The 23,509-nt window shown below is 36.8% G+C and overlaps 1 protein-coding gene across 1 annotated transcript in view; it reads right to left on the bottom strand.

The window, feature by feature from the left end:
* Positions 1-7,636: 7,636 nt before the first annotated feature.
* DOK6 (docking protein 6) overlaps positions 7,637-23,509 on the bottom strand; it is a 240,952-nt gene continuing 225,079 nt past the window's right edge. Inside the window, exon 8 of the mRNA XM_036378992.1 lies at positions 7,637-7,995. Coding sequence (XP_036234885.1) covers positions 7,856-7,995 — 140 coding nt within the window. The 3' untranslated portion in view covers positions 7,637-7,855. The remainder of the gene's footprint in view (positions 7,996-23,509) is intronic.

A 23,509-nucleotide genomic window follows, 5' to 3' on the forward strand; every position in this document is an offset into this window, starting at 1 on the left:
CCACCCCCAGGCTAGAGACCCACAGCAGTCTTCCAAACACTAAACTGGACCAGGCTTTTCACTGCCACCTGAAATGCTGGCTCATCCAGCATCCTTCCTGCCAAATCACTCAGGAAATGGGAGACCCTTCCCAGTTCTTTCCCGGCCTGCATCAGACAAGTAAGCACACTCTCTCCCCTGCCCTCTGAAGCTGGGCTCCTGCACAGAAACAACTCATATTTTTAGGATGAAGAAGAGCCTGCAGGCCTTGGTAGGACACTCTTCTACCAAGAGGGTCCTTGTCTCTGCTTTTGTCCATACTTTTTTTTTATGTTGTTATTCTTTTCTAATAGTAAAATGCACTGGGAGTTATGAGAAGAGGACAAGCATCTGGATAACCATGGCATAAATGAGTGATGAGTTTGCCTACATCTCCTTTAAATCAGGGGAGTCTCAGGAACTGTGATATAGCCTCAGCTGTGTGTCAGATACTACTGGGGTAGGCTGCCACCATGCCTCAGGACCGACTAGTGCCACTGCTCTGACTCATTTCTTGGCCCTGATAAGGCTTGATTTATAAAGCTGCAGATTTACCTTACTATCTGTGCTATAGTCTTATATATCCCTACATATAACTTAGGATATAATGTTTGAGCTAGAAATATCAAAGGAAATGTACAAAGCTATCTAACACACATTTCAAAAGATTATTTCCACACTATCCAAATTTTTAGCCTGTATAGTTAGATAAAATAATTAATATGAATTACTAGCCGTGGCTGACACATTTCTTCTAACCTTATGCTTATTTAAAAAGACAACTTTGTAATTTTACAAAAAAAGCATCTCAGTGGCTCTAAAGGGTATTTAACACCTGTCTTAACAGTTTATTCAATTAGATTGTTACACTAAATAATTAATTTGTAGCATTAACCAGTAAGTTTTATAAAATTATTTAAGTGATCAATAGCTTATCATACTAAGATATAAACAAAAGCACAGTATCTTTCTTTTTTCTTCAATACTTTTCTTTGTTTGTGCTGATGTCTACATATGTATTTGAAAAGAGGAATGTATGTTTGAAATATTTGCATGTATTAAAATTAATCTCTTTTATTACTCTTTTTTTCCCTCTGAAATAAAACTGTCTTAAGCAGACATTTATTATTTTCTTTGAAATGTCTATAATTTACCCAACGGTGTTAGAATGGGAGGAACCTTCCGACAGAACTCTGTCAGAACATTTTGAAATTAGAAGAAAAAAGGTTGAGCACCTCTGCATGTATTTTTATGGATCATAAAGGAAGATATCACCCAGAACTCAATGAGCTGTGAAATATTCTAAATTCTACTTTTGACAATACCTGGCTGCAGTGAGTTCCACAAAGCTGTGTGATAGCATTGGTGGTGCATTATGCAAAATACTGGTTTTTCTATATTGCATAATGGGTGTCAGGCAGACTGGTACTCTGTTCTTGCAGCCAGGCTAGGGAAAATGAGCCCATCATGCTTTGTAAAGAAGGTAATGTAGAGCAGTGAATCAGACTGAGCACACGACATCGTTTCCAGCTCCTGATGAAGGAGAAGTTGAATGCCATGGGGAAGTGTTTTGTGCTCAACATGGCCCACTGCTGTGTGCTTAAGTGTTTGCCAATTTCTCCTAATCCTTTTAGAGATTACAGAATCTGGTTTTATTTTTGTTGGTTTCTTACCCCATTCTTCACTTCCTTTCATAAATTTCTCTACCTTTTTGTAGTGATGATTTTCAAAGAAATAAAAAGTTAGCATGTATCATTCTTTGGTAAGAAGTCATAGCACTATTTTTTTTCATGTATTTTCTGTTTTTCCTTGCAACCATCTCAAATCAGAACAATTTCAAAAAAGTAGTTCTGGATATCTCCTGCCACAGCCCATCATCTATGGAAACTCAGGAAATGCAACAATTAACATCCACAAGGAAAATTTTATTTTATGTAATTTATTCTGTTTTAAGTATTGGAGCAGTGATGAGAATAAATGTTTAACTGAAACCCTTATTTTGGTTACTGGTATGGAATTGCCAAATCAGCCAATTAATTTTGTGCTATTTTCTATTCCATTCTCACTTGCTATCATACAATTTTTAAAAAGACTGAAAACAATGTGTCAGCTGATTAAAAATTAACTTCATTCATGTCAAATATTCTCACTGGAAAAAATCTCCTGTAAAATATATTAATGCACTTGACAATCTCAGGATTGTAAGAGAACGTAGTAAATCTGTTGAACCTCATGAAGATTTCTGTATCAAAGCAACAAAAAACCCCAATGAAATTCATTCTTTGGGACTTTAAATGTGATGTTTAAAAGATTAACTTTTTCCTATTAGAAGAAGCCTATTACTTTCTGAGCTTGCATTCAATTTAAAAGGAAATATTGTCTCCATTACAGCTAGCAATATTTATAAGAATATGGCCATTGTCAAATGCTTTAATGATATTTAATAATACTTAAACCTCAGTTACTTTCATGTGTGTTTTACATGTGTCTGTAAAAATCTGTCGAGCTGCATAAGCTTGTAAAAATCTGTGCAAAGTGAAACTTCCATTTTCTTCAATAGCACCACTTCGCCAGCGGATACTAATATTTAGGTTTCTAAGCACAATGCAATTTAATAATTGCTGAAAACACAGGACCTTCACCCATCACCTTTTACTGTCTTTTAACGACCTGAAGAGGGAGATAAACTTTTTGTTACAACAAAGGAGTCAATATTCTTTGAGGTTTTTTTCATTCCACCATAAGCTTATCCTTGTTTCCAATATACCTCACCTTTTTATCTAAAATAAAAAGTGAAGAGCATTTATTTATAATATCAAGAACAAACACAACACCCTTCATGTAGAACAAGATTTTATAACTGCAGAATTCATATATCCAGCCCTTTGATTTTAAAATTATGTCACTACAGTGGTGTTGCACAGTCATTATCTTCTACTTACAAAACACAGGCAGGCATTTTGACCAGTTCTCTATGGTTAAAACTGTAAAATTCTAATATATCCTGTTGTGTAATAAGTGTGTTTGGAAAGAGTCACAAGTATTTGAATGATGTATGGAAAAATGAAATTTTCCAGTGCTATTGGATCTATTCTCGTAATCAAAGAGCAGCTTTTCACACTTTTTCCACTGTTCACTCCATTCCATGTGTGGATAAAAGCCACACTTACTCCTTTGCAGTAGGTTTAAAAAAGAGCCAAAATACACTGATATTAAACACTAAAGCAGAGATTAATTGGAACTCATTACTCCTTCCTTTTTAGCATTTTGTAAATAATTCTTTATTTCATGCTAAAATGCACAGCCATTCAAGACAGTTGTATTTTCTAATGGAAAACCACCCTGCAGTTTCTAGGTTACCAGATGAAAACTAGCACATGTGGCTGGTGAGCTAGTCTGGGTAGAGGTTTATATGCTACAGGCTGATGGTATTTGTCTGTTCTAGAGATCAAATATCTCAAAAAACCCTACTCCTCATAGTATTGCCTTTTAGACTGGAAAGCTGAGCAAGCATGAAGTTAATTCCTTTTCTGATAAATGCAGTACATAGATATGATTAACGATTGACCTTTTTTTCTCTTTGCCGTAAGCAGGTAAGGGTCGTCACAGATTGTCTGCACTTTAGCAGCTTCTAAATAAATGGGTGCCTGAAGGCTGTATTTTGTACTTAAATTATTGCTATAGAGAGCACTTTAAAACACTTTTGCCCTCAGACACTCAATTTCAACCCTTCTTCCAGCAAAGTCTTATTAACTTAGAACAAAACTTGATTATAGTTTTCTGCATCCCAACAGGATTTCTATACGTGTGTTGTGGAATGAAGTATTTTTCCTGAAATATCATGGTAGACTTCTGACAAAACAAAAGAGAGCAGCTATTGTCAATATCTTGACACACTCCTTTGGTTTGTCAATACATTTTCAAGTTTTACTTGTAGCTCTTGTGGAACCAAAAAAGAAGAAAACAAACACATCAAAACCTCCCAAGGACAGAACTTGATACATGTGACCACCTGTCTGCCACAAAAAGTAATGTCTGAATATTTACTCAGTAAAACAGCAAAGTCCCTGCTACAAGAGATTCTCCTTTTTCTTTTACATGGGCAGATGAAATTGTTTCAAAGGAGTGTGCTCACAGACAGTTTAAACTATAAATAATGACATGTGGCTGTTTAAAAAATGGGACTATTCAAGTTCCTTAGCACCATTTGATGATTTATTAGCAGTCTCTTTCAATTTCACCTTTTCTCCACCGACTGACTTCAAAATCAAAAGTACCAGCATGCATCAATCTATAATATTCACAGTAAAGATATATTAGTAACTATATTTAGTAATGCCATGTGTTATTGGTTCATAGGGGTGAATATATTGTTATCAAAGGGTGATTTCAAAAAAATGTAAATCACAGTTACAATTATATATTCATATCACATCCTCTGATACAGAAATAAAAGCAGAAGCTTTATTTTATTTGTTTTATTTTATCATGTACTAATGCAATTCCATTTGTACCAGCTGTACCTGGTTACCACTGAAGACATTTTGTTGCCCTCCATCCCTTAACAGCTCATTAGCTGAAAACAGAGAGCAACTCTCGGGTCAGGAGTAGTCTGTGTGCCTTGCACAGGAGGAAAGCCGAGACTGGAACAGGGTCCCATGGGGTCCCTGGGTCTATTTAAAAGCCACTGTAGTCTCTAGGCAGGCAGCTCTACCATGTGCTCCAAAAGAGAGTTTTCCTTCTGGAGGAAGCACTAGGAGCTGTACAAAGTAGTCTCAGTGGCCATCACTTAGGTTATCAACAGGCATGTGCCAGGAATTAAAGCAACTCTGTGAAAACAGAATTTTCTGGCACACTGCTGTGACAGTGTCTGCCTGGTTCTCATGGAGCTTTTCTGAGGAACATTTGTGGAAGCTGTGTGAATACATCAGTGTTACAGTGGTATCATCTGCTGTTCTGGAGTGGCACTAATGGCAGCGTCCACTGGCTCCTGAATACTTTTGTGCTTCAGGTTACCAGTTGTCTTAGACTGTGTTACAGTACATTGTAAAGTTGCATCCTCATTTTCAAATTCTAGTGTGCTTGTGTTTAGTCACTACAAGAAATAGGTTCCCAACAGGTCAGATTTGCTCTAGATTGGTTGTGTTCTGAAGCTTTGTTCAATTTTCTGTGTATTGTATGAGACCTCACAGGTATTTTATAAATGTATGAGTTGAGAGGATGGTTGCATTATGCAATGAAAGCAAAATATTTAGTAAAACTGCTAGATATGGCCATATATATAGCCAAAACTGCTATAATGCCCTCTTCCCTCCTTTTTTTGGTGTGTTTTCTTTGAAAATAGCATCTACATTTTCATTAACTTGACAATACTCAGGTACTTCATTGGAAGACAAAGCCACAGACAGCAACTGCTCCCCAGGAAACAAAAAGAACATTATCTAGATCTTATGCTTTTTATAGAAATACTAGTTGAAGTACTTCTAGTTGAAGTACTAGGTTGAGGATTTAGATAGGTTATTAAAGTATATGGACCCTGGACCTATAAAGCATATTCTGCTGATTTGCTTTTTCCCCACTTTTGGGCTATGCAGAATATGTAATTATTAAATGACTCGTATTTAAGTCACAGAGGAAGAAAGTTACTTGGACACAGCATTGAAAACTGTAGAACATATTGAAAACTTAATTTAAGGAGTTTCAAAGAAAATATATTTAATTTTAGGGCAAATGGAAGAATCCCAGTTGCAAATGAGTAAAAATAACTGACCATTTCCCCAAAAGGCAAATATTTGGCAAAGCTGCACTGAGTAACAAAATTACATCATCATCGTTTTGTATCAAATTTCACCTTTAAAGTTTGCCAATTGGAAATTTTCCCTAAGCAAAATGTCAACTGAATCTTTTTCTTAAATGAAAGTGTGAATGAAGCTTCCTTGATGGGTACAGCTCTGAGAGCACCCTAGGTACAGTGCCCTGACAGCGTGGGAGAGCAGTTTTACATTTTAGCTCATCAAAATACTCTCTGCAGGGAGCCATTCTATTCCTGAGTATGGCACCACTGTGAGAAGGAAAAGAGGTAGTGAATGAGACCAGGAAAAACAGAAAAAATAAATAAAGATGATTTTGGTGGGGTAGAACTGTTTCATTCAAGTGGATCGCAAAGCTTTTCTTATTCAGCAGCCGTTCACTGAAAGCTGTAAGTCTGCAAGGTCTCTTAGCCAGGAAGATGGTTGGAGAAAAGCTGACCATACTGTATCAGTAAATGTTTAATCAAAAGCAGAAGTTTCTTCCATACCTTTTAATACATATATATATATATATAATGTGCATATATAAAACAACCCAACAGCACTTTTTCCGTTAAATTATAGTACATAAAACCAATTGTTTCATTGGAAAAGAGTCTATGTGTCTCCTCCTTGATACATTTCCTCAACCTGTCCTGAGAAACAACCAATGAACTGAATCCCTCTGGTAATCATGGCAATAGTTTCACACTGGGAACAGAACACAAGGCTCCTCAGATCATACAAGAGGGCAAATTTTTCTCCTCACAATTTCAAACATTTCAGGGCATCACGAGAAGTACATAAATATTTGATAACAGTTACAAAAATCTAAATGTTCAGGATAGATAAAATTCATTCCCCACCTACAGGTATGCCTTCCAACTTATTCCCTCATTACTGATTACAAACATCTACTACAGTTCGTTTTTTAAAGACGTCTTCCAAAGACAGAAAATCTCCATTGAGAGGTACTCATCCTCCTTTTGAGAGTAAACAGATGCTTGACACATGATCATACAAGATACAATGTGCATCTAGAACAGAAATCTGAGAGGAAAACACAGAAAATAAAAGTAACACTGACCAGAAAGACAAGACCAGAGCTCAGTTCTACCATGTCTGGCCCAGCCGTGGCACAGGCAGTTGCCAGCGGGGCAAGTGGCCCACGTTTTTCTGTTTGAAGAACAGTTTTCCCACTTTTTAAAGTTAGGCTTGCAGGGATGGCTACCTAAATAATTTGCAAAAAAAGAGGATTTTACAGCAGTTCTGAGGACTAGACTGTGCTGCTGATAGGGATGTTCACAGCTCTTAGGGGCATGGTGAAAATTGTACGTGTAAGGGATGAATTTGTGCCCCAGGAATTTAAGATTAGAGCTGGACCAGGCAATAACCTTACCTTGATGCACCAAACCCAATTCCCAACAAAACATATCAGTCTGCTGCTCCAGTATTTGTTGGTGCCTGGCTCAAAAAACACCCAAACACCCTCTAGGGCAGTGGGTGAACCCACTTGTATCTGGAGGTGACCCTCACAGCACTGATGCCACATCTTGAGTAGGTGACATTTCAGTGCCTCCAGCGGGAATTGTAGGCTGTGGCAAGGACCTACAGAGGTTGTGGGTGAAGACAGGCTGTCCTGCTGGTGGGGGCGGGAAGGAAGGCCCCCAGTGTCAAACGCGCCATTGCAATGGAGCCCCAGAAGGGACCTTCTCCGGTCATGCAGAAACCTTCACACCAACCAACACAGTTTCATTTGTTTCCACCACTTTCTTACAACACAGACGTGTCCCCCTTCCTCCCTCCCCCCAACCCCCCAACCCCCTCCTTTCTGAACATATCGACAAAAGGAACGGCAAAATAAATAAATAAAGACTTAGCCTCTGCTTCGGGGAAGCCGCCTCTCCAGGTTCCCGCATCGGCGGCGCCCCGGCTGGAGCTGGTCGGCATCAGTTTTCACGGCAAATGGTGGGTGCAGAGGGGGCCAGCGGCTCCCCGGTCCTGGCGGGAGGCTCCAGGCTCAGCTGTCCATGTCCAGCCCCCGGCTGTCATTGCACCAGCCCCGAGCCGTAGCTGAAGGCGTAGCTGCTGGCCAGCGACAGCGGCTGCTGGTGCTCCTCACCCTGCTCCGAAGGGTAGCTGGGAAATGTCTGCGCCCGGGACACCTTCGCTGAGCCGAGGTTGTGACCTGGAGCAAGGAGAGACATGAACACACAGGATGTAAGTGGGCTTTGAGGATTTTCACCACAGACACAGACTCCAGTAGATTAGCTTCCTACTGTCCCACAGTGCCAAGGTGCCTGGAGAGCAGAGTTGCTTCATTGGGTCCTTTTGGGGCTGCAGAAGAGGGTATTCCCTGTGGCTAAGGGCACAAGTGGCTGACAGATTCCCAGCCAAGGCAAAAGGCCCCAGACCCAACTCAGATATAATTTAGGGTCAGAATTACTTTTCAAAATTTCAGTGTCGTATTTGTGCATTTTCTACTTAACAAGTCTTTTAGGGCTGTCTCTCTGTCTGTCTGTTAGGGCTCACAAATAACTAGTGCACATCTTTTTTACCTGAAGCGCTTCCCATGAAGGTAATGCCAGGGGTTTCAAAGGGATTAGTTCCACAAATCCCACTTCATTTTCTTACTGTCTTTTGAACATGATGCCAGTTTGTCAGGTAAGCACAGCACCACTGTAATTCCAAAAGGAACTGGCAGTGGGATATGGTGCACACGGCAGAATACTGTTTGGGATGAGGATGTGCCAGGATGTGCTCTTTTCCAGATGGCCTTGTGAATCTCATATAACCATTGCTTTAATCAGTAAGATGGGAAACCACATGTGAAAAGCCAGTGATGAAACTCAGGTAACCCTGATGACCCAATTCTGTAACCTGATAGTTTTCCTAACTTATATTTCCTTTCAAAATTGTAATTCAATAAGTAACAAAACCAAAACTTCCAAAATGCATATCTTCATGCATTTTTATTTTTTGTTGTTGTTTTTGGAAATGTATATTGGAATTTGGATTTAAAATGGTTTTGCATAATGCTTTAAAAACTATCTTAATACACTTATTACCTGTAAGAATGCAAAATCATATTTTTATGCCAACCACAGAGATATTAAAGAATAGCTGCAATGGTATAGACTCAAATACTAAAGAATTCAGCTCATGCTGACACGTTTCAGAACAGTTAGCAGCTGGCCCAGTAGTGTTGAAACCAAGGATGATGTTCACTGGACTTGGGAAAACTTTTCCTCACTTGCATTTGGAAAAGTTTGATCATAACACGTTACTGACTTTGTCATGAAAAAAACTCCATGGCTCCCCCTGAACATGATACTATCAGACCAATGCTGGGACCAAGAGAGAAAAAAAAATCCAACTAAATGAAAAATAGAATAGAAGGTACACCTTAGTGACACTGAAGACAGTAAAACCAGAATCTGAATTCCCAGTGGCATGTTAATGATCATAAAATCAGTTTCAAAGCACAAGCAAGCAGGATGAATTTTTTATGTGTATTTTTACTCTTTATTCATGGGGTTAAATTGACATTGGCTACCAAAACTTGACTGAGATGAAAAGTTTAGATGTTTTCTGCTTCAAGAAGCTTTTGCATCAAACTGAACTAAAGCTTATGGTGACTGTGAGCTCTGAGCTACACAGTAGCTGATAATGTTTGTGAATAGTCTTAAAGGTTTTATTGCTTTAACCAACTTTCAATCATGATATTATATAAGGCCTTTATTAGTTTTTTTTTACTTTCATTTGGGATTACATCACAATTACTGGTACTCTATTTCTTAATCTAATGCAAACCTAACCATGAGCAGATGCGTGATTCTAGATTTTAACTTTTTGTTGCAAATCTGCTGCATTTCCTTCTCAGGATGTAAGATCTTGCTTTCCCTTTACCCAGAAGCAGAATTATATGTCTTTAAATGCCATAAGGAGTTGCTAAACCAGGCCCATGATTTCCATGTAAAATTTGTCTCTTTCCTACTAATAAAGATAAATAAAGTATGTCAAGGTATAACTTTCCTTCATTTTCTTAATGTATTTTATCCAAAGAGTATAAAACAATCCCTGTGACAATGACCACTTAGTAAAGAGACTTACTAACCACAGAGTTCCCTAAACTCAGACCTATTTGTGTCATCTGCTGTATCTTGTATAATTAATTTTAAATCCACTTTTGTAGAATAGTGTAGCTTTAATACAGTGATGAAGAATGCCCCTAATGCACTAATTTCTAGTTAAGGAATTTAGCCAGTGTCTTGGAATGTAGAAAATGAATTTGAATCTATGAGAGTTAAAAAGGAAATTAAATTCAGGTCTTTCATTTCCAACAGCCAACACATCCCTTGCTGTTCTTTAAAGGAAAATTTGTAGATGCTAAATGTCACAACAGGGCTAGTTTTTGCCATTCTGTAGCCAAAGATTTTAAGAGGAGAGTTCTTCTCTCCTAACTGCTAGGATATGTAGTGAAATAGAAGAGAGACAGACAGGTTGAAAAGATTAAGGTACACTTAGCAGAGCCAAGAGGTCTAAGATGTCTGGTTGAGGTTCAAGCTGAGCACTATGATATCAATCTATGAAAATAATAACAAAAAGAGTAGAGGACATTGGTTCAAATGAAATGGGAGAGCTATGGGTAAGAGAAAAGTTACAAGTTTGGAAAGAATGGATCTAGGCAATATATTTACCTTCAACTTATATTAAAAAAAAACCAAACCAATTAGCTATATATACTTCAACAAATGAATAAGAAAATGATGGTGGCAAAATAAAAAAATAGTCCAAAAGGTTCCAAGTTGACTTAAGACTGATAAATAGTAAATTTCCAAAATTTAGGGCACTTATCAGCTTTTTGTTAAAATTCAGCATATCACATACCGGAAATTCTATATTATAATAGACTCTTTTATTTTCATTCCCAAATATTATTTTAAGATTCATACAGCTGATCAGTCTTACGGAGCCCTAGGTACTGCAGTCTCCAAGATTACACTTTATGTCAGCAGTCAGGATTTTGAAACTAAAGATACAGGTAAAGTTTTTGCAGTGAAGGATTAAAGTTCCACAGCTTTCTAAGTTTCCTGCTTCAGTCATATTTGGCCCTTAAAAGGCTAAGAGAGAAGAAGAAGAAGAAGAAGAAGAAGAAGAAGAATACTGTTTGTGGATTTTGCAGCTCTTTGATACCACAGCTGCTTTTAAGAACACAAAACTAACTCTTCCCTACAATTCGTCTGAAGTCAGCACAAGATGAATTTGATTCACCCAGATTTCATGACCTGAAGACAACAGTGGAGCTGGGGGAGTTTTTTTCCCCCCATGGCTTACAGAGGAAAAGTTGCTTTTTTTTCTGTTCCAGGACAGGACCTTGGAAACATAAGTATTACTCAGCCTGCTTCATCCTTTATTCAAATTTACTCTCAGGATTATAGAATGCAATGAAGCTGCAGTCCAAAGCAATTAGGTATGAATGATCCATCAAGAAAATTTAATGTAACCCAGTAAATTACATTAAATTAGATTTTTCCTGATCTTAATTATGTTGGAAGCAGAGGAAGTATACACAAGGATCTTATTTCATGGCATGGTGCTTATTTATAACAATTCTTTAGAGGAAAAACCCAATGGTTTCCTAGTAACAGCAGTGACTGATGTACATATAAGTAGATCGATTACAACTTCTGAGAAAAAACTTGCAGCACTAAGCTAAATGAAAAGGAAAAAAAAATAAGAAGAGAAGAGATCCAGGGATAAGCTTTAAAAGCTCCCTTACTGCTGCTTACTGGGAGATGTTTCTGTTTTAGATTCAGAATTCAAATTCTTAACCAGAAGGCAGGTGCCAACCATTTTTCTTTTTTAAATGAAATAAAGGTCAGTCTTTTCTTTTCAAATACAAGAATTCAAGGGATTCTCATCTGATGTTCATTGGTTAGAGCACTCATCTCTGATGTACAAGTCCTGCGTTAAAATTCCCCTTTGCCTGTGGGTGAGGTTCAACATTACACTTTCTGTGGAAAATCAGCTGAAAATGTTCCCTTTCTGCTCTGTACTGACACTGCTGCTCACTGCCCCTCAGTTGAGCCATTGAGACCGCAAAGCTGCTTTGTAGACGGAAGCACTTTGGTCATCTGGTTTGCAAGAGCCCTACAAATCTCTGCACTGGCAACGCTGAGGAGCAGCAACAAGCAGCCAAGGGGAAGAGATGGCAGGTTTTTTCTCAGGCTGGTTTCCATGCCAGATGGTTTGTTTGGCAAATGATGACCCATGAGCAATGTGCCACCATCGCCACCAGACTGCTCACAGCTCTGATGCGGGAGCACTTTTGAAACCCCGTGACTAAGCTTTTCCCATCCAAGATCTAATATAAGTTTATGTTTCTGCAGTACAGTGATTAAAAATTAATAGAACCAGAGGCTCCTGTGTTTCAGCTTCTGTTGCAGGCCTTTAATTACTTTATATGAGATCGCCATTAGGTAAAAATAAAGACATTTGCAGCTGCACAGCAAGCTTTCATCTGGGATTTCTTAACCTCTGAACAGATGACTTTACAAACAAAAGGATGTACTTCTAATGCATTTCTATTTTTCTGGGTAAGAATAATAAATTTATTTTTGAAAATAAAATTTTGTATTTCCATTTCCAAGATTATGAGCACAAAATTGAAGTAATTAAATTAAAGCCACTTGGATATCTTTATTACTATTGTGTTTTGTATTTGGGAGTCTCTGAGACTTTACGATTCCAAGAGTTCTGCAATTGCTATAAATATTTCTATAAATGCTACAGAAAAACTTGTGCTCAAAAGAAATTTCTATGAATCAATCAGTGCAAGCTAAGAATAAATAAAGTGAATCAATTGCTCCATTGTAAAGCAGTTTTTTCTTTTTAGAAATATTAATTGGAAAATTCTATTGTTCACAATAAACAGAACAGTCTGGGAAGCAGGGAAACAGAGACAGATGAGATTTTATCATTGCAAAACAGGATAGTGCAAGAAGGTGGAAAAAACCCAATTAGCTAACAGATGTTTCAAGAATGAAACGTTAGTAAGAAGGAGTTAGCTCTGTGTTGTTTCCTCACACAATTCTCACTGGACTAAATGCAACTCTTGAGCCAGAAAAGTTCCCAAAACTAGTACCAGTCTTTAATCTAGATGTGCATTCTCCAAGGACTTTCCCAACAGCAGTGAAAGCTCCTATTTATACCAGAGGAGGCCCAGAGATTGTACTGAGGATATTGTTTGAATGGGGAAGCTTGTCTCAAAGTGCTTCAACCTCTGATATTCTTTGCAGCATTTTTGTTAGGACAGAGGACAGAGTGGGAAAGGCACTGTAGCTATGCAGTGAAATCCCACCAGGGAAAATTAAACTCTTACTGAAAAGAACTAAATTTTTATGCTGCTTATTTCAGATGGAAGCTTTTATCCTCTAAGAGCTTTTGTTGCAAAGAAAGAGGCTTCATATTTTATTCTGGATAAAGAAAAAAAAATTCTCCAAAAAACCCCCCTACTTCGGTCTCAAATCAGTTAAGTGGCTATTATTTCATCAAAAAGGATACGTTCATTTAAGGCAGAAAATAAATGATTGCTGCTATCCTATTTATAAATTGATACTGGTTAAAATTCTGCCAAGTCTCTGTATTGAATATACAGTGTCTTCTATTGAGCTACTGATGACAAAGCAGCTTTTCCTTTTCTGCTGTTAGATGATTGGAATAACTAAAGCAAAGTTTCATAGCAGGACAAACTGCTACAAAGCAAAACATTTATTTTGCAGTAATGATGCAGTTGGATTGGAAGGGCATTAATTGGTACAGCAATTATTATGCTGTCACTCACAAAAAGATGCAATGGAAGGCAGCAGATGGAAACTGAAAAACAGCATAAACTACATTACAGCATATTGATTTCCATATACTTATTGAAAGTGAAACTCTGGGCCTGTTTCAGTTCCAAATAAAGAAAAACAAATTTTCCTTTGAATTTAACTGCAGTTGGAATAAAAACTCCAGGGAACACAGCTGGGCTCCAACTTTCATGTATTCTAAAATAATTTTGGATTTAATTCCATTAGATACATATATCTTTGTGAAGGGAGAAAGAATATCAAAAACCTAATTTTTGGGACAGATTTTTAAGACAATGGTTTAGTTTGTTTATTATAAATACTTTTGAAGAAAACTAATTTAAATTGAGAATAAAATACATAGGAAATATATGAAGAGAATGAATGACAAACTCTTACCCTCCCCCCTTTCAAAATATTTATTTTCCATTCTTAATTGAAAAATAGTTTCATTTTCCTCAGAATTTGAGGAAAACTTTTTAACTGTAGTAAGTAGTAGTAACTTTTAAACTGTACAGCATCAAGATTAGTAAGTACCTGAGTAGATACATATTTGTTAAAGAGCCATATCACTTCCCAGAATTGGAAAACTATTATTTAACTTAAAAGTCTTTGGCATTGTCATCAAGTCCTCCTCTAGAGAAGAAGGAGCTTTACTATGCATGCAGAAGAGACTGCAGGATTGCCAGTTTAAGACCAGTACATTTACAATATCCTGATTTTCAACATTCCAATTTTGACACAAAAATGCCGGAGTTTTGTGAAGACCATGTCTACATGTCAATATTTTGAAACACAGAAAAATTGTTTCAATACCTACAATGTGAATTGCTTGTAAATATTATGCACAGGGAAAACAAGCATTATTTCATCTGTATCCCTACCTAAAATAGCAGCTGTTTAAAAGCAGTATATTGAAAGGTGTAATTAAAGCCAGCATATTGACTGAAGGCCAGGTTGGCTTAATTGCTGCTGTTTTTTTCTGGGAAGTGTTTTTAAATACCTGCTGTCCTGCTGCACTTAACCTGTGAATCACCTACCTAGACTATCACAAGTTGGTGTAGCTCCTGTGGTAGAAATATTAGAACATCAATCACATCTTTCTCAAGAACGAGCAGGTTTATCTACTTTAAGTTGGTTTCCATTGAGATTTTTTTTTTCCTAATAATGCATTTAGGCGTGTTTATAAAGGGAGGAGACATATTTAAATTCTAATACCTAACATCTCCACCCAGGGCAGGGAAAAGAAAATTATTTACACATCTCACATTACCCAATAGTCTTTTCTGTTTTTGCTCATGTTTCTGCTGCCAAAATCTGACACATATTTGGAAAAACTGATCTATTTTACATATGATATCTCTTTGACTGCTACTCTTCTATTTATTATCTGTAACTGTAGGCCTGTGTGCCTGAACTTCAAGGAGATTAAGTAAAAGAAATTGGAGCAGCAATTTTTGTAGTTTTGTGCTCTGAGCCAATGTAAGGTAAGCATAATAAGCTTGTTGTTAGCTTTCTTATATTGTCTTCCATATAAAGACTACACCAGTCCTTGCAGAGATTAATTCCTTTTGTCTTTGCAGCTTTTTGCACTTGTGCTAATGTTGGAGTACTAAACCAGCCCTCTCTCACCCTCTGTCCTGAGTCCAGCTCTTCAACTATGCCAACACAGTCAAAAATGGTTCAATCATGTTCCCACTTGACACTAAATTAGGCTTAGGTCCAAATTTGCTACAAAACAAACATCATTTACCAGCTGAAGACTCTCAAAAAGAAGGATTTCTTAGTTTGGTTTCATGGATTCTATAGAAGAGAAACTTTCTGCAGTGATAATTTGAATTTTTAGTTTATTGATTTTAAAGTTTTTTACAGGGAACCCTGATAGCCTGGCATTGAGCAGCCTCATCTTGCAACCCAAACCATTCTGTAATACAATGAAATCCTTTATTCTCAGTAATTTTACTTGTAAGAGAAAAAAAATCCCCTATTTAAAAAAAAAAAACAAACAATTAAAGAAAGTGTTGAGCTGCTCTTCCCGACTTGCACTAAGTTAGGAGAGTTGCAGGTTTCTCTGAACCATTACACAGATGATCCAAAATTTGTGTGTATGGAGAAGTTACCATGGTCAAGGCTTTTGTTTTGTACTGAAAGATACATCACGACCTTGAGGAAAAGCTTTTGAGAGGAAATGTGCGCAGTTTAGCACTAAAATGTATCAAAATGCCAGCAAGTTAATTAACAGCAAATAAAATCTTGAATGAGTGCCCTAACAAAGGTACCTGAAAAGGCTGAGTACTTTGTCCAAGGTGGCCTAATTCATTCTTTAAACCACAGGCTCAGTCAACCAGAAACTAATATAAAACCTAATATAAAACATCTCCACATAAGCTGTAAAATCAAGGTTCATAATGAGAATACTAGCTGTTTCTGAACTTGTGCCTGTGCCAAGTAAATTTATTTCATTCACCACAAAAGTAAACAAAGACTAAGCATTTTTATACATAATGCATATAGTTTCACTTTCCTATTCAAGCTCAAAACTCAATGAACTTTTTAAACAGAAACTTCACAAAGCAGACTTCACAAATACATACATAATGTATGTATTACCTATGTATGTTGGTAATACTAAGGAAAAAAAAAAGGTAGAGGAGAAATTTCTGCTAGTGACAATTTCCTTCACTCCAAGGAACATTTGAATGAGATTCAATTGCAAAATGCAAGAAATAACAAGAAAAGAATGCTCTGATCCTAAGTGCATATGGGAAAGGCTAAAGTAGGAGGAAGAGACAACAGCTAGGGAAAACTCCAGCAAGGAAATTATTTTAGTGTTTATTTTGTATCATGGAGACATAACAAACCAACAAAAGAAAATACTCTGAAAAATTAACCTGCTCCTGGAATAATTAAAAAGCAGGAAGAATATAAAGCTAGTAAAAAACCCAAATGTGAAGGATAGATAAAATTGTGTGGGCTGAGTTACTTTTTCTTAAATAATTTTCTGCAGTGTCTAAGTAAGTAGAGCTCCACACTTGGCTATCTGCTTTTGACTCCTGGGTAGAGCATGAAGTCATTAGGACTGCCAACTGATGGTAGATGTCTGGGCAGAAATTGGAGTATAATTTTATTTTACATCTTTGCAATGTACATGTACCAGAATAATTTAAAGCTGGTAGCTATGTATGTAGTGTCATCATCCTGGTTTACCAGTTTGTTAGCTCAGTGTTCACTTTTCCCTTCCTCAAAATGCTGTGTTTTTATTACAGCCAAACTAAATGCCCCTTCAAAAGAGAGATTTTATCAGATAGATTGTTAAAAAAAATCAATGCCTAAATTTATCACTGATGTAACAGAAAGCATCTTACTGAAAAATTCAACGTAAAAATGCAAATTTATACATTGCCTATCACTTTGATGATAGGAATATGTCACTGTTAAATATTTATTGCATTTCAAATCATGTTGACATTTCCCCTTGGATACACTATTCCAGAAAACTCTATACAGGCGTGATGAAATTCAACTGATACTACAGAGGTGGAGTGAAACAGTGAAATTCTAATTTAATATTAGAAAATCTAAAGCAAAATGAAGGAAAAAATTACTTACATCCATAAAAAGTGTGTAGTGTGGAGACAGTATACTGCCTCTGAAAAGGGGGTACTATTGCATGTACTATTGATTGATCAGTACTGTTTAATCTTGTGGCTGTTATAATTCTGCTGATCTTTATAATGACCAATATTTCCTGGCTGGTAGTATTTTCATTATAAACACTCCATTCACAAAGATTCATCACTAGCCTATAAAAAATATTGCCATAAAATGAAATTCAGCACATGAGGTCTGAGAACACAGTCAGAGAGCAAATTTGGTCTGACAGGATGGAGGGAATATGTTTTTCACCACAATTTATGTAAGTAAAATACAGCCTTGATTGGAAAAAAAAAAATAGAGAAAAATTGGCAGGCAGTATTGCTTACATTGCTTAACACAGGGAAAAATGGGGATAAAGGATTTATGCCAGTTGAAATGGGTATTTATTCTACAAAAACTATATTTAAAAGACAATTTTATTATGTGAGTAGAACATGAGAACTAAACACATCTAAAACAAAGTCTAAGACATGCAGGTGGTACCTCTGAGCCCTTCCTTTTGCACTCCCAACCAGTTTCTTTGCACACCTGAAGAGCCAGGGAAATAGGGAGATTACTGTCAGCAAAACTAACCCTTATCAAAAACAAAGACACAAAAAAGGCAAATCAAATTGCAAATCATGTTTTTTGAATGTTTGGTTTCCACAGTGGAGTCAGATCTGCTCCACTTCTGGGCTGTTCAGAGAGGCAGGAAATGGATATGAGATGTAATGGGACCATCAATTTAGCATCAGCTGGGTGTGAGATTACCTCAGCAAATGGTTGCACTGCAGATTCAGTCCTGTTTGAGCCATGCTAGAGCTTCTCACTGCACAAAAGCAGCAGAATTCATCATCTGCTTTTGATCATTTTCCTCTACCTCTGCTATAAAACTCAAGAGTCATCCCATTACTGTGCTTCCATTGAAGGAAGTTCCCTGAGGACAAAGTGCCATTCAAACTGTAGACAATGGTGTCCAAGAACAGGAAAAAGTCTTGGACTCTGGTAAAATGCCTCTCCTTCAAGGAACTTTGGATTTATGTTGTAACACAGGGAATTAGCCTTGCTTGTGTGTATTTTGCTGGGAATAGAAGGAGGAGGGTGGTTTGTGGGAGATAAAAAGTACCTGTCCCAGTTTGATAAAATGAGCTATTTAAACTGACTAAAGATTTTCCTTTTTTTTTTTCTGCCACCAATGAGAAAATTTCAGAGAAGTTCTCACATTAATATATGCAGGGATGAAACACAGCTTTCAGAACTTCTACCTTTCCCCTTTCACTTTTTTACCCATATATTAAAAACATTTATTAAACCATTTGTTATTCAGATTTGGGGTCTCTGTGAAATAATTTTCTATGAAATTGTCCTTAGAAGTATTCTCTAGAAGATCTTAATGTTATTTCAAGCTGCAGCTAGATAGTAATAGTAGATGCCATGCAAAAGTGAAATATTGTATTAGCTGATAATTAGCTCTCTGGAAATATTAAAAAGTTTCCTGAAACACTTGAAGGCAGGAAGACATACCTCTCCATCAATTCTAAAGGAGAAAGGGTTTTAATTTTTTTAAAAGTGCAATTTGAAATTACAGAATGTCCTTAATAAGACTTGAGACAGCAGGCACAGTGCACAAAAAATACAGAAATGGATTTTATGACACGCATTTGAGGTATATTTTGAGGTGTTTGGTAGTAGCCGTTGCAAGTGGTTGAACAGTTTATGACATGGATGAAATAAAGGAAAGGTTTCTGTCTGTACTGACTGTAACAGCACTCTGAGTTCGTTCTTCTGTTCCTTGCAGAGATTGCATATATAAAATATGTGGCAATAAGGCAGTTCACAGAGATGAAACAAATAATTTTTCTCTATAATTTATTCTCTAAAATAAAGAAGTTTATTGATTTTTAGATTATACAAGTTTAATTGGAATAAAGTAGATGTCTAAAACATCAATGAAGCACTCAGGAAAGTTAATCCATTTTTCATGACTCTATAAATAATTTCTTCTAGCTGTAAAAGCCTTCAATTACCCACCAGGAAATCAAAAACAATGGCTCTAATTCACTGAGGGATGCAAGTGATGTTCTTTTGCTTTTTTTTTTTTCCCTGAAAGGGAATTCACTGTGATTCAGTGTGAACAAACTGTGCCATTTTTATCACACTTGTGTAACAGTGGAGGAAATGAGTGGAGGTAAATCTGGTAAGGGGTGTCAAGGAACTTGATCTGCTTGTTTCTGGAGATGGGAGGAGTCCCTTTTCCAGACAACAGAAGAAACAACTTAAACCAATGCACTTCCTTCCACACCCATATCCCTCAACAACAAGCAAATAAACAGAATATGAAAACCAGTGGTAATAGTAAAAAGCACAGAAAATACCACCCACGTGCCTTTCCTGGAAAGATTATTATTAAAATTGTAAATATTCTGTCCTGTGTTTTGCTTTTTCCTATTCCTTAGCTGAGGATGGTTTTCTGTTAGCATTCCTTATGTGGCCTCTCAAATCACAGAAGCTGTTTGAGCAGCTCAACAGCAGCCCCTTCAAAAGATTTCCTTAATTCCAGCTGCTGGGAAAAGAGTCCTGACAAACCCACTGGAACGATCTGCTGAAGCAGAAGGGGTAGAGAACTATCACCTCTTAAATGGCATTTATCCTGTCCTCTCTCACTGCCTGTTAGTTAAGTGTTACTAAAGCAAGGCAGGAAATGACAAAAAAGCGTGCCCACAGCACAAGACAATAAGCAGCAATCATATCAGAACATGGCATGTACAAAGTAATTACACTTCCTTACAGACATTTGGAGAAAAGAGTGTGACATCAAAGCAAGGCACTTCACTGATGGCAATTTTGCCATTGGCTTTAACTGGAAAGAACTGTAACACAGGTTTTAAATTCATTATGAATGTCTGCAGTTGTAGCACACAGGTAAGAGATGCTGAGGTGAACAAAGAGCAATTAATCTCTCAGAAGGGTTGAATGTCACAGATGTTGGTGGTTGGTAGCAGTTTAGCTAACAGCAAGATGGATAGCATGGAGCCATCAGCAATAGAAGGGAAAGAAAAATAATATAGAGATCCACTTCACAGTTCCTGAATGAAATCTCTGGAATTTTTTACATGTGACTACACCATCCAGTGCTCCAGTCATTTTCAGCTATTGGTGGTCACACAGTGGCATGCGAAATCCAGAAACTGGAGCTCAGACACAAAAGAGATTCAAACCAGCTTCCACCACCACAGCTTGCTGCCTTCTGTGCTATTATTTTCCCTTTCAGTGCCTATTATAGCAGAGCAGCACATAATGTGGAAGCATACAGTATGAGACAGGATTCCTGAGTTATGGCACTACTTCTCCGTGAACACTGCAAAAATTATTACCTTGCATGTAAATTTTTAGGTTTACTAGTACAGCTCTAAAAGGAGGGAAGTAAATAAGAGAATACAAGTAGCTTTCTGGCCGGACAGAAAAAAAAAAAGGGAATTTAGAGAGCTGAAAATCAGCTGTGATTTAATAGGAAGGTAAAGTATGAATTCAGCAGAAATGACAACTCTGCAGGTACCATACCTGGTGAAGCATGATATCATACTTTTACACTAAGGTAAAATGGCAGCTTGCAAAACTGTGTTGTATGAGGTACCAGCTTCAGGTTGTAAGAGTAAAGCCAAAATAAAATTAAATATATATATATTCTCTATTTTAAGAGTAAAATTTAAAGGGAAACAACTAATAAAACAAATGAAAAAAAAAAAACAAAACAGAAAAATTAAAAACCCAACAAATAAAAAAAAACAACCCCCCTAAAAAACAATTTCATAAAGAAAATGACTTTACCAGTTTTTCCAATTTATGTCTTCATAGCATACTCCTCCCTGGAGCAATAATAATTAAAAATTAGAAGTTGTGAGGACTTTTACTCATTACTTTTTATACAGAACAAAGCAGTAAGTCTGTTTGATTCCTTAGCTGAGTCCTCAGGCTGAGGTGTGAGATAACTCTTACAGAACAGGTATGCTATTAACAAAATATAGATGGGTATTTATTCCCCAACCAGAAAAAGAACTAAAATCGTTTATGTTATAGCTCACACCAGTGATGACTGCACTATCCTGATTATTCAGGACACTGATTCTGCATCACAAAATCACCATATTTACATCCTATTGCTAGAACTTGCAGTTAAAATTATTTTCTTTATATAGTGTTGCAGCTGCAGACATGAGCACCACTAAAACACAGAACAGGGAGCACTCTGTGATTCTTGGAGAGCTTTGTCTCTCCCATGATCTTTGCATTCTTTTAAGGTTTTATATTTTTCTTCATAAGTGGGAGAATGGGATCCAGTTAGTTATGTCTCTTTGCAAAGAATATTTAATAAAACACAGCAATGGTTACAGAAGCCTCTAAAGCAGCTCAGAAATTGAGGTACTACCTCAAAATGTCTACCAGTCAGTACAACAATATCTGGCTTTATAAATACACTTAGAAAAAACAAAATGAAAGAAGCATTTTTTGCCTTTTGAGAACAACCATATATTAACAAAGGAATTTTTTTGGGATGTGAAATCTGTCTGTCCATTTACCTTAGAGGATAATCTGGAACTGAATTTAAAATGAGACTGAGGAGCTATCTAAATTTTAGAAGATATTCAGACCTGCTTCTGAGGGCTGTGAACCATATGCTTTGTGCCTATAAATGTGTTTCTCAGACAATACCATGGGATTTCCAAAGAAGCAATGAGCAAGGGGAAATCCAATTTTTATGTCTTTGGTAGAATGACTAAATAGCAATGACTCAGGCAACTGGACCATCATGATCCATTACAGAGCCATCCTATCCCTACTAAATTGTTACTTTAAGAGCAAAAATGAGAAAACATTAGCAGCAAGGAACACAGAATGCAATGTTGCTGTTTGTACTGACCAGCTATTATTTGTCTTCATTTTAATAATTAATTGCCTTGAAAAAGCAGCAGAGGTGTATTAAAACATCTTGAATTTCCTCCCCCCCAAAGCAAAGACAAAGAGGAGAGAAGAGAAGAGAAGAGAAGAGAAGAGAAGAGAAGAGAAGAGAAGAGAAGAGAAGAGAAGAGAAGAGAAGAGAAGAGAAGAGAAGAGGGAAAGGGAAGGAAAGGGAAGGGAAGGGAAGGGAAGAGAAGGGAAAAGAAAAGAAAAAAGAAAAGAAAAGAAAAGAAAAGAAAAGAAAAGAAAAGAAAAGAAAAGAAAAGAAAAGAAAAGAAAAGAAAAGAAAAGAAAAGAAAAGAAAAGAAAAGAAAAGAAAAGAAAAGAAAAGAAAAGAAAAGAGAAAAGAAAAAAGAAAAGAAAAGAAAAGAAAAGAAAAGAAAAGAAAAGAAAAGAGAAGAAAAGAAAAGAAAAGAAAAGAAAAGAAAAGAAAAGAAAAGAAAAGAAAAGAAAAGAAAAGAAAAGAAAAGAAAAGAAAAGAAAAGAAAAGAAAAAAGAAAAGAAAAGAACGAAAAGCTTCTACATGCTGTTTTATGCGACAGCACCTTTGCAAGAAGTGGGCTGGGGAAAAGGAAGCATTACCTTAGTATTTTAACTTTGAACTGAATAAAACAGGCAAATAGCATTCTTTCTAAGTTTAAGAACAGTGGCACCATCTGACAGAAAGCTTTTCCTCCTTTCCTCAAAGTAGAATTCAGTTTTTGATTTACTGAGCATCACCTTTTGATCAAAGACTTTACATCTACTGTAGTCACTTCTGTGATTTCACACAAAATCCTTTCCAGTTCTTTTGATGCCCTATTTTTGCCTAACAAGAGCCTAATATGCACATATCTTTAACTTACCAACTGGAAGCTATGAAACCAGTGAGAATAATTTCAAATTATGATCAATATGAGATCACTAAGACGGTCTGCCCCTTGCTCAATCCACCTGTGATGTAGGAGGAATAGGGCTGGGAGAATTCCAGCTTTCTAATCTTTCTGCCTGGGATGCCATGCAGAGGGTAAAGCTCTCTTTTCATTATTCTGCAGTAACAGCAATCACTGTGCTACCTGCTTTGTGCTCAAAGGTAAAAGCACATGGATGGAGTACAGTCCTTTTCTAGTGACAAAAGGGAGCACCTCTTCAAACAGAGCCTCTCTTATTTTCCTCCCATTAGCATCATCTTGTAATGGCTGTAACTCCTGCCTAACTAGAAGCAACTAGAAAGCAGTAGGACTCATCTGCAAATTAAATGACATTAAATGTGCATTT

This window comes from Molothrus ater, chromosome 1 (genome assembly GCF_012460135.2).
Source record: "Molothrus ater isolate BHLD 08-10-18 breed brown headed cowbird chromosome 1, BPBGC_Mater_1.1, whole genome shotgun sequence".
NCBI classification, from domain to species: domain Eukaryota; kingdom Metazoa; phylum Chordata; class Aves; order Passeriformes; family Icteridae; genus Molothrus; species Molothrus ater.